General features: G+C 41.1%; 2 protein-coding genes across 4 annotated transcripts; both read left to right on the forward strand.

Moving 5' to 3' along the window:
* Positions 1-2,485: 2,485 nt before the first annotated feature.
* Positions 2,486-6,010, forward strand: pex10 (peroxisomal biogenesis factor 10). 2 transcript variants are annotated; one of them, XM_086136163.1, is made up of 6 exons: positions 2,486-2,724; positions 3,151-3,231; positions 3,450-3,862; positions 4,209-4,381; positions 4,731-4,866; positions 5,657-6,010. In XM_086136163.1, the coding sequence occupies exons 1-6, from the start codon at positions 2,613-2,615 to the stop codon at positions 5,723-5,725; spliced, it is 984 nt and encodes a 327-aa protein (XP_085992289.1). In that variant the 5' UTR covers positions 2,486-2,612; the 3' UTR covers positions 5,726-6,010. The 2 variants fall into 2 exon arrangements, with proteins under 2 accessions (XP_085992289.1, XP_085992377.1); XM_086136251.1 differs by having other exon boundaries at positions 4,738-4,866.
* Positions 6,011-6,678: 668 nt separating this feature from the next.
* Positions 6,679-13,887, forward strand: renbp (renin binding protein). Of its 2 annotated transcripts, none has more exons than XM_086136456.1 (11): positions 6,679-6,947; positions 8,975-9,081; positions 9,202-9,277; positions 9,358-9,433; positions 11,051-11,229; positions 11,930-12,157; positions 12,533-12,614; positions 12,782-12,957; positions 13,030-13,161; positions 13,450-13,537; positions 13,638-13,887. In XM_086136456.1, exons 2-11 carry the CDS (start codon positions 8,981-8,983, stop codon positions 13,709-13,711), a joined length of 1,212 nt encoding a protein of 403 aa, XP_085992582.1. In that variant the 5' UTR covers positions 6,679-6,947; positions 8,975-8,980; the 3' UTR covers positions 13,712-13,887. The 2 variants fall into 2 exon arrangements, with proteins under 2 accessions (XP_085992582.1, XP_085992501.1); XM_086136375.1 differs by having other exon boundaries at positions 6,680-6,947; positions 8,972-9,081.
* The last annotated feature ends 404 nt before the right edge of the window (positions 13,888-14,291 follow it).

A 14,291-nucleotide genomic window follows, 5' to 3' on the forward strand; every position in this document is an offset into this window, starting at 1 on the left:
TACGTATATTCTATGCCAAGGGTGTCATTTTTGTCATTTTTGTCACTGGCCACATTGTAGCTATGGTTTGACTTGGAGGGCCGTTATGAATTTTGGGAAACCATATAAATGTTTAATCACCTCCACATATTACATACACCGCGCACAACACATTTATGAATAACTAGATTTAAAATCAGAAGTCAAGAATAATGACTGCTATTGTGGATTACATATAACAATTTGAAATTTTGGTTCAGACTTTAGCAAGCATCATGGAACTTGACATGCTTGATTTCCTTTCGGGGGCCACATAAAATGATGTGGCGGGCCAGGTCTGGCCACCGGGCCTTGACTTTGACAACTGTTCTCTATGCAGTCTGTACAGTTCATTGTCTCTGTATTTGCATTTGCTTTTAGTTTGCTTCCTTTGCCTCTGCTGTCTGCTGCCAGGTCAGCACTGCAAATGAGAATGTGTATATCACATGTCTAAACCAGAAAACAGGTGAGCCATGATGGTCGTTACCTGAGCTTTTTCTCTGCAATTGTTATCAGATCTGCTCCACGTGATGATTTTGTGAATGGCGTGTTTTGACAGTACCAATATAAACAGCAAAAAAACACATCCGTTGACAACAAAAGATTCAATGCTCCAAGCCTTTTTAAGTGGAGGTTTTGTAGTTCAATAAACACAAAATTGCAGTGGTGTATAACACACTGTGCATCCATTTGAATCTTACCTTGCGGTTTAGTTCCAAGCAGCGCATTTCTCACCCACACCAAACACCTTGCAACTAACTGAGTTGCTCGCGCTTAAGGGTAAGTGGGAAATACACACTCCAGCTCCTCCTTCCTCACATGAAAGCAAAGTTCAACTTCCTGGTAAGCAGGATGGCGAACAGACTGTCCAAGGGTTACTACGAGTACTGTAGACGTAGACTGATACAGCTCAGGCGCACGAGTGGGCTTATAATGGGATGCATTATGAGGCAGCTACAGTACACCTTGCTGGCTCTAGAGGAGAGAAAGGAACTGGTTTAGCCACTTTTCAGGCTGATCATTGAAGAGCTTTCATGAATGAATGAATGGATATTCTTAACCTACTTTCACTGGTGGGAGAGCTTCTTGTGGCACATTGGAAAGAGACATAAGATACTCAGATCTTATATCAGACAAAGTATTCAAGTAGAAAGAACCATACTCTATTTCCACCTTAAACTTTTCTTTATAAGTAGACGAAACATAAAGAACTTGAGTAAAAGGAAGCTTTTTTTTTCACCTGCAGAGATGAAAATATTTTATCCATGTTGAACTGCACTGGCAAATTGATCAGTGATCAATTAGAGCCAGTGTGAATGCTCTTGCCAGAGCCTCAAATGATTGAGTGCATCGGGTGTAGTCCAGCTGTGTCTAATCTAAAGAAATTTACGTTTCAAAATACAAATCAACGATTTTCCTCATTACCATCAAAAGAAAGGTGTGATGTAACATTTTATCAAAAGAACTACATCTAAAAAATATAGCACTGTATATTTTAGCAAGTTTAATTAATTGAAATTGAATTATGTGAACATTTTTAGACATCTTGAAAAAGAGGAAAAAAGGGGAACTATAAACTCATCAGAGGTGACAAGTACTTTTTAAAAATGTTTTCAGGCAAAAGGTAATATGTCACTCAAAGCAATGCTGAGTTGCTCATTGCATCAAAAACAGACATGCTCTCTCAAAGTGTTCCTTTTTCTTTTTATTACGTTATAAACTTTTGTCCTTGACCAGTTGCAGGGTAGCTAAAACAATTGTACTCTTAAAATGATAATCCCAATATTGTATTTCTTGCAATAACAGCAAGAAATACAAAAATAAAATAGTATTCAAATTCTATTTGACTGTGTTTATTTATGTTTGTTTGTTTGTTTGTTTGTTTTTCAGGTCTCTGAGTCCAGTTATTTTTTTAAATGTGAGTGCCTAAATTGTGCTCCTAATAATAACGTTTTTGCTCGAGATAAGTCCTTTTTTCGTTCCACAATGAGGAAATTTGCAGGATGGCATTTTCTGTTTAGATGACAATTTCACGCTTTCAAACTACTAAAAGCAGACTTCCCATAGATCACTCTCCCACAATACAATAGTCAATCATTCAAGAAATGACTGTTTTCTCAATTACTCTGCCTTCGTCAAATGATAAAAAAATGTTTGTTTGCTACCAGCGCCATCGCAGAAGCGTCGACTTTTGTTTGTCACCAGGAAGAGCCGTCATAATAAAATGTCCTACAGATGGTATTAAAGGCCATACCATGGATACAGAAACAGCTTACTAAAGTAAAGTGCACATTCTGTATGTTTTATACTACAGTACACAGTATTTATATTAAAAGCACCTTACCTGAAGAATGGCATGCGCGGTTGCAATACCTGGAATAACCACTGAACAGCGCTGTGAAAAGTAGAACCATGATTTTTATTGTCTGGTCTCCTATTTGTTTACATTTCTCCCACTTCCGGCGAGTTTCCTGCCCCCAATGTCCGAGTGGCACAGTAGCATTAACGACTGTTCAGAAAAGTTATCGTGTAAATGTATATTTGTTACATGAAAGATTCCGGCACACACTTGTGCACTGGCATTCTAAGTCACGATGCCTCTCTCTCCTGCCAACCAGTGGCAGCTAATTCGAGCTGGTCAGAAGGACGAATACTACCAGACCTTCCTTAGGAACAATGCTAATGAAACTTTTCAAACACTTGCCGGTGAGTTCATTCCGAATGGTAACACAAGACCCGAGTCGTTTGTGTTAAGATATCTTTTGGAAACTAGGGTTCTTTACATAAGATAAGACATCCTTTATTTGTCTCACACTGGGGAAATTTACATGGTTACATTACATGTTTATTGGCTTGAATAAAACGTTTCAGGAAAGAGGTGTATGCCATCTAAGACCAAACAGTTCAGGAGGATGCCAACTTTTATAAGCAATCTTGTATTCAATTTTGCCTCTCCTTCGTGGCGAACGAACTACAGTAGAAGCGCAGCACTGCTATCCATCAAAAGAACACTATACAGTGAAACGTGGTCAATGCAACATAATGCTTTGGCACAGGGATATCAACTGTATCAACACTGGAAACGGTTCCAGCCGTCATTATCAGTTTGTTAAATATTTCCCTTTTCTGTAGGATCGAAAAGGTGGCTGGACTGGAGGAAAGAAGTTGAGCTACTTTCAGACGTCGCTTATTTTTGTTTAACAACACTCATAGGTGGGTTGACCAAACTGGTGTGAAATGTCTGTCACCACTGCTATGTGTCTGCTTTATTCAGTGTGCTGAGATCAATGCAGAAGTCCAACTTTGTGTGATGCATGTACAGTAGTCAGTTCAAATCAACATTCTTTTTTTTTTTGTGCGAAAACAATTGGAGGTTTTATTTTATGCTCACAATCACCCACGCCTAATTGATCGATTACCATTCTCTTCAGGTAACCAGACCCTGGGTGAGGAATATGTCAATATCATCCAGGTTGACCCAAGTAAAAGACGCATCCCTTCCCTAGCCAGACGAGGCCTCTTTATTTTCTGTCATACATTCCTGCCCTACATCTTGGACAAGATCTTGATCTGTTTGGAGAACGAGCTCGAAGGCACACAGGAGCCTAGCTGCAGTGTCAGACGTCGGCAGGCTGCGTCTGGGCCATGGAGCCTGGAATTGTGGCTGAGGAGGTGCATACGAAAGGCAGTGGGACTGCTGTCAGAGCCCCAAAGGAAAAAGTGTTTGCCTGCTGTATTTGTCCTCCAGCAGACACTCACCCTCCTGCACAGATTTCACGTGGCTCTTTTTTATGTCAGTGGTATTTTCTATCAACTGTCCAAGAGGACTTCTGCGATCCGCTATGTAAGTGATTTAGATTCATAATATTCCAAAGTGCACATTTCCCTCACAGACATTTTCAGAAATAGGCAGGAAAACACTTTTCATTATCCCTGTAATGAAGAAATGACACCCCTGGCAACAGGAAGGGAATGTTTTTCCTTTATAGTTATAAAAAGTACATTGACTGCTTACTTAGAACCATTTATCAATAATTGTGTGTGGGTGTCTGTGTGTTTGGGGGCAGGGGGGGAGACACTGACGGACTGGCGGGCCAGTGAAATTTGGTGACGGATGCAATGACAGAAATGCAGTTAAAAGGACATGATGGACTGATGGTGTGTGTTTGCATACGCGTATGCGTGCGCAGTTGCGTGTTTCAGGGCCTCAGGATGATGATGGGACCATCACGAACAGCTACAGGCTGCTGGGAGCCGTCTCCCTCATCCAGCTGCTCATCACAGTGTGTCTGCAGCTCAACAACTTCAGACAAAGACAGCGAGCCAGGCAGGAGTGGAAACATTTCAGGAACCTCACCGACGGGTAAACTAATACGCATGTGGTGAGAAGATGGCTTTGCTTCTCACAATGCAGTGTGTTTAGCATGAAAATAAGATTCAAAATGCACTCCCCCAAAACTTTGCTGAGGGGAGCTGCTTGAGCCAACGAGTACATATTACATTTTGGTGAGGATCTGCAGAAAGGTCCAGATATGGTCGGTACAGCTATAGTTCACTGTGTGACACACTACAACGTGAAAACTGTAAATACCTGTCATACAATTTTATTTACCAACCACAGAAGTGTGTCATAATCCAAAGGCAATGGATGGGGAGTGGTGTGTTCCTCTGACTGTACATTGATAAGATGGCAAATGATCACTCTGTTTCAGTCCACAGGAAACCCAGAAGTCAAGGTCCTCGCCCACCCGCTGCATCCTCTGCTTGGAGGAGCGCAGACATTCAACTTCTACCCCCTGCGGACACCTCTTCTGCTGGGAGTGTATCACAGAGTGGTGCAACACCAAGGTAGGGGCCATGTCAGAGCCATCAAGACAATCACTTACATGTTGAATTTTGTAAATAACTTGAGTCTGTGGAGTGCCTGCCCACCCATCTAGGGGTCAAATTACGTCCGATGTTACGTTGCCTATTCAGGGGTGTTTTTCTGGAACCTATCCTCAGCTTTTCGTCGAAAAATGTAGCTAACTGAATAATTAACTGCTTCGGAAGTACATAGTTACATTTAGCCTAAATTGTTAGTGGACATTAGATGCACATTCATTTTGTCAAAGTCACATTATTGTAACACATTTATTTTAAGGGAAATAAATGTTTTACAATGAGTTTGAAATCATACTGCTGCAATGGGATCATAATTTGTGGTAATGTCACCATTTTAAACGTTCAATAGAGACAGATAGAACAAATTTTGGGGCGGCATCAATTAGAGGTGTGCGATCTGGACAAAAATGTATCTCCCAATATAAATGCCAGTCATTTTATACTCTGCAAAAATACACCTCGTGTCTGCCATTTTAAGGTTTTCACAATACCATATTGTTAACTGATCAGGTCAAACTAGCTGACAGTAAAACATTTTATTTAATTCAATATTGATAAGATACATTTATGCAGTTTGCATGAATAAATACTTCTCCCTGCGGACTGAAATCAATGTAAGCATGTTCGTTCTTCATACTGTCATTAGTCACAATTGTGAGTCTGATACCAAAAACTAGTCACCATTGATGCTTCAGTGTGTGTACTGTTGTAATTATTCCCTTGTGTATGTCTGTGTTTGCATGACTTCATTCAGGCCGAGTGCCCCCTGTGCCGTGAGAAGTTCCAACCTCACCGACTTGTGTACCTGAGGAACTACAGCTAAAAGATGCGTTTTTAGTGTGGGTTTTTTTTATTAATATTGATTAAGGGCTTCGTGCAGCTCCTCAAATGATTTCAGTATGATAAATCACCACTAGATGGCAGGAGTGGCTTTGATCAGACCTTGGGCCACGCGTGTGTGCGTGTGTGTTTTGTACAGTACGAGATCCCCTGTGGCGAGGTGCCGTTCGAATGAGAACATATACTGTATATAAATTCAACATGCATAATTCATGCATCTGTGCGTTGTTTGTTTTTTTTTGCAATAAACTGTTATTTTGCAATCAAAGTGCGATTTTTGTGTTGTTTGTTATTTAGTAGGAAAGCTTTGTTTAGACATTTGAGGTACCACAAATAAATAGCATCAAAGTGAAAGTTCAACTTGAAATGCATCCTTTCACCAAAAGGTTTTTCTCAGAATTTTTCCTGCAAACGAGTATCTTCGAGAAACGTACCAACCGCTGCTGTTTACAAACGAATGGTAAAAGGTAGAAAGTACTTTCTTTTCCTGATTAAAGGAGGTTAAAGCTCCATGCTTAATTCGCTACAGAACTTAATTTTCTGTAGGCCTTCCAAAATTTGTCAAATAGTCAAAAATGGCTGGCACCGGCCGTCCCAATTTGAGAAATACGATTGGCATTATTCATGTTAGAAGTTCATTATTCCCTGTCAGTAGTTGCAGACTTGTATCCATCCACCCCGTTCATCGAAATATTGTTGACTCACTGTTGGAAGTGTTTAACTCAGCACCATGATAAAATACAGTATTGTGTTTGAAGTGAGTAAACGATCAGCTCGTCTCCTTGAAGTAAAGCTCTAACTCACCAGAACTGCAAATGAGCTCAATGTTTACTGTCGTGATCGTGCTCGTGGCACAAGTCTATGGCTGCATACCTCATTTGAGATACAATGTACAGTAGTGTCCTACTCGTAAAAGAGGTGGCATCTGCGCCCATGGAATGCTGCGTATCTGCTGTTAAGAAGAGTGAAATACAATTCTTCGATTCTGTACTTCACACATCTGCCAGGGGGAAAAAAGCCACGATATGCTTCCCTTTACTTGTTTTCCTGTATGTCCATTTCTGCTTTGAATCGCCTTGTTTCGATCCTCATGTTACAGGGACGTCTTCAGCTTCTGGTTGTTTTGCGTCATCACGTGACAGTGGGAAGGCTGGTTCCCCCTGCTGAGCTCCACTCCATACTGACTCCTGCGATCTCGGCAGCAGGTAAAGATTCGGATCTCAATTGTACGTTTTGTGTTTGATTCTAGCGTAAGGTCGAACTCAAGCGGAAGCACGTCGGTTTAGCGGTAAATAACGCGTCGAGCAGCGAGTTGTCACGCTAGTTCTTAAGAGTGCGCGTCATGCTCAAACGCAGATCGCTTACCTGTGGTTATTGTTTATAAACAAACAAAAAATAATAAATCCGGATATCCAGCCGAGTCACGGGAACTTCGCCAACTCTGAATGCAGAGACGCCAACGACATAATAATGGCAGATTACAGCGGGATTTAAGTGCAGGGATGGTTTAGTAACATTTACCCCATCAAAAATATGTGTGCATAAATCGTCGAAATATAAATTTAAAGTAAGGTAGCGTATTACATGTGACGTGCAGGGGGCGGGGCCAATTGGCCGGGCTTCAACCTGTTTGCTATACATTCACTGGCATGATTAGCACTTACTTATTTTTGCAACACTAAATTCAATTGTAAACGATTTTTTTGCGTTGACGTGTGATGCATATTGACAAATCTAATTTGCAATCAAAAGCCCACATTGTTGAGAATATTTGATAATATAGTATGACATCACTCATGGGGTTCTACCAAATGTGTTGGGTTGGACTCGTTTCATTTTGAGAACTTTGGTTTAATGGCCAAAAATGTAATTACAATTTCACAGTCATAGTGGATGGCTTGTTTCAGTGGCCGATCGGATGATGCCGTTTTTTTATTGTAAAATAATTTATATTTGATAGAGTGTTGTGTTTCAAGTGCAATGTTCATATGTACATTTACATTTAGTGTGTGGGGGGGGGGGGGGGGTGTAACTTTTAATCCATGTTAAAATTCCGTTACTGTTCCAGAGAGAGAGAGTGTTCCTTCCTTCCTTCCTTCTTTCATTCCTTAACTGCTCCTAAAGGTATTCTTCTAGTCGAGAAGACTTGATGAGTCGACCAATGTTCAACAGCCTGTATTTTTTTCAGACGTCCATCGCTGATCCACACCATTTTTAGTGAAAACCTGTGACAAAAATGTCCAATTACAAAACGTACAACACATCTACATGCATCCCAAAATCACAAAACACACATCAGAAATGGCCACACGTCGTTTCGCCCTGCAAACTGGAATTTAGGAGCAACTAAAGCAAATCGAAGATCCTGACGTACACTCCTCACGCCCGTGTCTCCTTCCTCAAACTATCTGATGCAACTCCCAATCGAAAGCAAGCACCTCCCGCCACCCAATGCAACCCCTAAATACAACGACAGGGGGCACAACAACCCAAACAAATGTGGAGTCCCCAGTACTCTACACACATTGTCATTGTACCACTGTGGAACGATACATCACTTCAATCACATTATGAACTTAAAATCACGAAATTTACACTTCCTTCCTTCCTTCCTTCCTTCCTTCCCACTCTGTGGCCAGCCCTTATAAAAGCTTAGTAGCTTTTTTTCCTCCTATACAGGAAGTACTAATTTGATCATATACTGTATCGTATTTCATAGATTTATAAAAAACAAATTATTTTTCTGCCCAGCCTTCTTCTTTCCCAAATAAAAGTGAAAACATATGCTGGTCCACCAACTATTAAAGAAATCTTAAGCAGTTCTGCATTAAATGTCAATAAACTCTAAATGTGACGAAGCTTTAGCATTGTGGTGTGCCGAGTTATCTTCAATTTAATGGCGCAGTTAACGTCCTGTCTTTTATTTAAAACATACAAGAAAATCTGTGAATATTTTCAACTTCACAATTGAGTAGTTTTTGGGTACGATCTCTGCTTCACTGTTAAGTAGAGATTCCTCATGTTTGCAGGATGTTGTATACTTTTACAATACATATTTAGGCTTGCAGCGCCAAACTACATGGTTATGTCACACATTCTGCTCATTGGAAGGTGCAAACTCAGACTCATTGTAGCTACAGATAATTTGTAATACATTTTTGGATTACAGTCAGTTCAGTCATTGGTTATTCTTTTATAATATATATATAATTTTTCCCATTCCCTTTAGTAGAGCGCCATGTCTGTGGTGAAACTGGACGAATGTCGAGAGAAGATTCGCAAAGAGCTGAACAACGTCGTGGACTTTTGGCTGAAATACTCCCATGACACTGTTTATGGGTACTGTGCTCACCCCTGCTTGCTACTGAAAAGAATTAACCTGAAAATAGTATTGATGAAAAAATAAATATCAGGAAACTATGCCCAGTCCTTTTGATCGCAGCCCGCTTTCCATTTCAGAGGCTTTTTCAATTGTATTGGAAAGAACGGGACGGTTTACGATGAGCTTAAATATGTCTGGTTGCAGGGAAGACAGGTAAGCCTTCGTCGTGGATTTGTCAAGCATGTAGTCCACACATTTCCATTGTCGCCTTGAATAATGTTGTTCTTACCCAGGTGTGGATGTACTGCCGCTTGTACAGAACAATGGAGAGATTCCACCGGCCTGAAATACTTGAAGCAGCCAAAGCTGGTATGTGCACTTATATGGACGTACAAAAATTGTCTGACCATTTGTTTTGTAATCATCTGGAATTGCAAAACTTCACAACTACATGTATTCTTCCACTATCTTGTGACTTAGGTTTGTTTCTTACACTTGCACAATCTGGCATAGTCACGGTGCAATTATTGATAGTCTTGAGTACCATTGATTGGTTGTGATTCACTCAGTGCAGTGGAAGTGGTCCTGCAACATAGTTTGGAAAAAAAAATGTTACGGTTGCTGAAGATGCTCAAAAGGGGAATCTACAATCTGACGTTCTCGTTTGGTCAATATAGGCAGTAAGTCGTGAATATTCTTGGCAAAGGTCGCCCTTGCAGACTAGGCACGTATTTACCCTTCATGTTGTGGAACATGCCTCATCATGCTGCTGATTACTGATTGTCAGTACAGTATCGAGTGCTTTTTGTTCTAGCTGCCGCTGTTGTGAAAGCGTTCTATCAATAAAGTTGAATTGAGTATCTGCTGATGCATTGTGCAAGTGTTGCTTGCTGGAATCGAAACAAGCAAATTGTCAATGCGACATCGCTGCAAGATCCCTTTTGAACAATGTAAAAATCACACTTCCGTTTGTACTGTCCAGAATACTGATTGCGCAATTTACACTTGCCATATCTGCACTCAAACTGTTTTTAGCCCAAAAGAAAGCTGTCACTTGTTTGCCTGGCATTTCGTGTGGCCTAAGTACAAAATGTTACAAAGCATATCAGCGAGTCAGCCTTTTTACACACACACACACAGAAAATACATCTCTACACCCATGTTATAATGTCAGGTTTTGTGATATAAAAACAGCCATCCATCCATCCATTTTCCGAACCGCCTGATCCTCACTAGGGTCGCGGGGGGTGCTGGAGCCTATCCCAGCCGTCTCCGGGCAGTAGGCGGGGGACACCCTGAATCAGTTGCCAGCCAATCGCAGGGCACACAGAGACAAACAACCATCCACGCCCACACCCACACCTAGGGACAATTTAGAGCGTCCAATCAGCCTGCCATGCATGTTTTTGGAATGTGGGAGGAAACCGGAGCACCCGGAGAAAACCCACGCAGGCCCGGGGAGAACATGCAAACTCCACACAGGGAGGCCGGAGCTGGAATCGAACCCGGTACCTCTGCACTGTGAAGCCGACGTGCTAACCACTGGACTACCGGGCCGCCCCTATAAAAACATGAACCCAAAATAAATCTTTTCATATTGTGGAGGGATGTCCAATCTTTGGTAATGTCAGTGTTGTGCCACATTTGATGACTGTCTTTCCTGTCTTCCAATGTGTTACTGTGGTTAATGCCTTGGAAATAGTTTTTTACCTTTCTCCCGACCGTTACTTTTGAACAGTAAGATCTAGCTGATGCTTTTGAAGTTCTCTGCAGCAGATCGTAGCTTGTGTTGTAAAATGTGACGACAAAAAATGTCAGGGAAAGCCTACCAGAACAACAACATATGTCCAAGGGCTAGTTACCTCCTCACCTCACACCACCGTGTTACAGTATGAGAGCGAGTTAGGATGCAAGTGTTTGGGCTGATGAAGCTCCATTTAAGCTGATGTGTTCAGTCATCGATTCCTATTGTCTCTTACGTTTCAGGAGGGACTTTCCTTCGGAAGTTTGCTCGTGTTTCCAACGACAATGGTCAGATGAAGTGTGCATTCTGTTTAACACGAGATGGTAAAGCAGTGAAAGTACAGAGGACCATATTCAGTGAGTGTTTCTATATCATGGCCTTGGATGAGCTGAGCAGAGTCACCGGTGACAAGGACACTCAGGTACAAAGTCAACAAATTGCACATGACCATGAAGAGTATAATATTGTAATTATTTTGATCTTTCATTCATTTCTATTTTTCTGTATACTGTGCACATGTATTCTCCATGCTCATGCACCCCGCTGATAAACGTTGGCAACATTTTTCTTTAACATGAGTTCAAATAACGGTCTTTTTAATGGAATGAATTCAACTAGGGATTTCACTGTGTGAAACCATGCTGGTCTTGCTGGGGGGGGGGGGGGTTGCTTTGTTTTGCTGTGTTTTATAGCAGGGATACTGTAAGACCAAATGTGTGTGTACCTCTGCATACATCTTGCTGCTGCCATCATCAATTAAGATGAATAAATATGTCCCTTAAGAAGCCATGCAAACCAGTTATAACATCACTTTCTCTGTGTTTGAGATCATTATTCCTTCTTTCTCAAAGCTTTAGCCAGAGGTGTGTATAGAGTCTACCATTCTATTAGCCTATACATCATGTCATGGAAATATAAATGAACATCAGTGTTGACCGTTCCATTATGAACTAAGCTCGGTGGAAAAATAACTTTAGAGGTGTATTTTACATTGCCGTGCTTACTTGCAACTGAATATTAGGAAACTAATAATGTTATCCCAGTTTTCATTCAAACAATATATTTTAAGATTGTCGTAAATGATAACTGACCTCACATCTGACTGCTTCTCTTGTTCCCAGCTCGAGGCTGAAAAGATGATGGCGCAACTCATATTCTGGGTTCAGGTCGACCCAACAGGTTTGGGCCGACCCGTGCTCCCCGGTGACAAACTCACTAACAGCATGGCAGTTCCAATGATGCTGATGTGTCTCGTGCAACAACTCACTGAAGGCCGGGGTCAGGAAGCAGTCCTGAAATACAAAAAGTTGAGCAGCTGGTGTGTGCAGCAGATTCTCCGGCATGTGCAGGTTTGAATAAGATCTCATTTAATTGCATGTTGTGTCGCGTATACTCTCGTATCATGCAAGTTGTTTTAAAATCCTAATTTGCTAGTTGTGTTGACTGTTACAAATGACTTTAGAATGGAATCGAATCATTACACGTTCCTGAATAAACATGTCATTGTCCAACAACTAAAAAAAATCAAATGTTATCAAACTGTTTAATGTTCAATGTTAGCTTGGGTTGCATTTGTTTAATCATTTTCAACAAAGTCGGAGAACCATGCACAAAAATAAGAATTTGAGAAGAGGGCAGTCGAAAGTATTATTGATTTAGAAATGTCTGTATAGAATTTGTTTCCAATCTGCGAAATAAATCCCATATTTCTTCTCTTTGTACAGAGAAATGGCACAGCTATCTTAGAGAATGTCTCGTTGGAGGGGGCGGAGCTGCCAGGTTGTCAAGGCCGACTGCAGAATCCAGGTGAATAACCCGCTGTTTGCTCAGCAGTCATACAAGTCGCAGATTAAACATTGTTAGCTCTTTGGCGCATCTCCAGCAAGGCGCTTCTTTTTTTTTTTTTTTTCCTCCTTACCAATAACTGAACGTTTCCTGTTTTATTCCTCTTCATGCTCACAATGCCGATGTAGGCCATGCCTTGGAAGCAGGCTGGTTCCTTCTTCAATACGCTACTCAATGGGGGGATAAGGACCTGCAGGAGAAAGCCATCAATAACTTTGTGGAGTTACCCTTTCAATATGGCTGGGATAAAGAGAACGGTGGCCTCTTCTACTTTCTGGATGTGGATGGCCACTGTCCCACACAGGTAATTCAGTCATCACTACCTTGAAATATTGTTATGTGGTAATACATCTGATCTTTTCGTGTGTTTGAGCAGTTGGAGTGGAGTATGAAACTTTGGTGGCCTCACTGTGAAGCTCTCATTGCCTTCCTCATGGCCTATAGCCAAACCAAAAGGCCCGGACTGCTGGAGAGGTTTTCTCAAGTTTACGACTACACATTTACCCATGTGAGAATTGCACTAAATCTCAAACTTTCCACATCACGCCACACCAATTCATCTTTTTTTTCCCCTAAGGGTGATCAATGTGTTAAGTACCGATGCAGTTAGCAAAGTGTGAAAACTGCCAAGCTGACCTTTGTTTAGACTAGAATCGTGTTGACTAATTCGCAAAATAGCACAGTCACATCATAGGGATGTCGCATTTTAATGGGGTAATGTGGAGTTTTTATACACACTGTCAAAAATTGTTTAGATTTACATTTCTTTTATTAGCGCGTGGTTGTATGTGTGCAGTTTTCTGATGCCCAACATGGAGAATGGTTTGGCTATCTGTCACAAGATGGAAAAGTAGTTCTGGATTTTAAAGGAGGCCCCTATAAAGGTGAGAATAACCTTGCCCTGCACCATGGTGGTATGATTTTCCTATTTGTTGTCAATTAAATAAAATGCCTTGAGTTAATTGTATCGCTTTTTCTCTGCAGGGTTCTTCCATGTACCACGCTGCCTGTATATGTGTGAGCGAATTCTGGATGATCTTTTGAATAACTCGGCGTGAACGTGTTCTCCATTGTGTTTAATTGGGAAAGACACATCTTTTTAAACTGTTGCAAATCAAAATATAATGAATGTATTTTTCAAGCATTAAGCTTTTTTAATGTTACTTATTTTCACATAACTTCAGCTGCAATGACTTAAGAAATAAAACACTCCCCTGACGAGTCTGTCCATCTACCCACTTTAGATACCTTGGATTACCTTGCATATCTTGTTCGGGGTTGTTGCGAGCTGCAGCCTGTCCCAGCTGACTTCGGCCAAAAGGCAGGGTACAGCCTGCAACGGTCACAAGTTAAATGCAGTGGACATCGAGACAGAAAACTATTTACACTTACGACGGGGTGCAATTTGGGATTTAATTATCCTAACATGCATGTTAAATAAAAAATAGCAAGTTTACAGAGAGAAAGGCGTAGAACTGAACTGACTACATGCTCGACTGTGTCAAGAAGAAAAAATAAACCAGAATGGACCCTGACATAACTTGAAACCGGTTAGACTGTCTTTTGGACAGATGAGCCACAATGGGAAATTGTTGCGTGCAGGTCACATCGGTGCTATGTCTACATGCGCAAAAATGA

Source organism: Hippocampus guttulatus, chromosome 1, assembly GCF_054856545.1.
Source record: "Hippocampus guttulatus isolate MCC_2025c chromosome 1, RoL_Hgut_1.0, whole genome shotgun sequence".
Classification (NCBI taxonomy): domain Eukaryota; kingdom Metazoa; phylum Chordata; class Actinopteri; order Syngnathiformes; family Syngnathidae; genus Hippocampus; species Hippocampus guttulatus.

What these genes read in the sequence shown, in the direction of transcription:
- renbp (XM_086136456.1), top strand. Translation starts at nt 8,981, where the DNA reads ATGTCTGTGGTGAAACTGGACGAATGTCGAGAGAAGATTCGCAAAGAG. An exon ending in ACTTGAAGCAGCCAAAGCTG is followed by an intron (nt 9,434 to 11,050) that starts GTATGTGCACTT and finishes CTTACGTTTCAG; the next exon opens with GAGGGACTTTCCTTCGGAAG. An exon ending in ACGACTACACATTTACCCAT is followed by an intron (nt 13,162 to 13,449) that starts GTGAGAATTGCA and finishes GTATGTGTGCAG; the next exon opens with TTTTCTGATGCCCAACATGG.
- pex10 (XM_086136163.1), top strand. Translation starts at nt 2,613, where the DNA reads ATGCCTCTCTCTCCTGCCAACCAGTGGCAGCTAATTCGAGCTGGTCAG. An exon ending in TTCAGGAACCTCACCGACGG is followed by an intron (nt 4,382 to 4,730) that starts GTAAACTAATAC and finishes ACTCTGTTTCAG; the next exon opens with TCCACAGGAAACCCAGAAGT. An exon ending in CAGAGTGGTGCAACACCAAG is followed by an intron (nt 4,867 to 5,656) that starts GTAGGGGCCATG and finishes GACTTCATTCAG; the next exon opens with GCCGAGTGCCCCCTGTGCCG.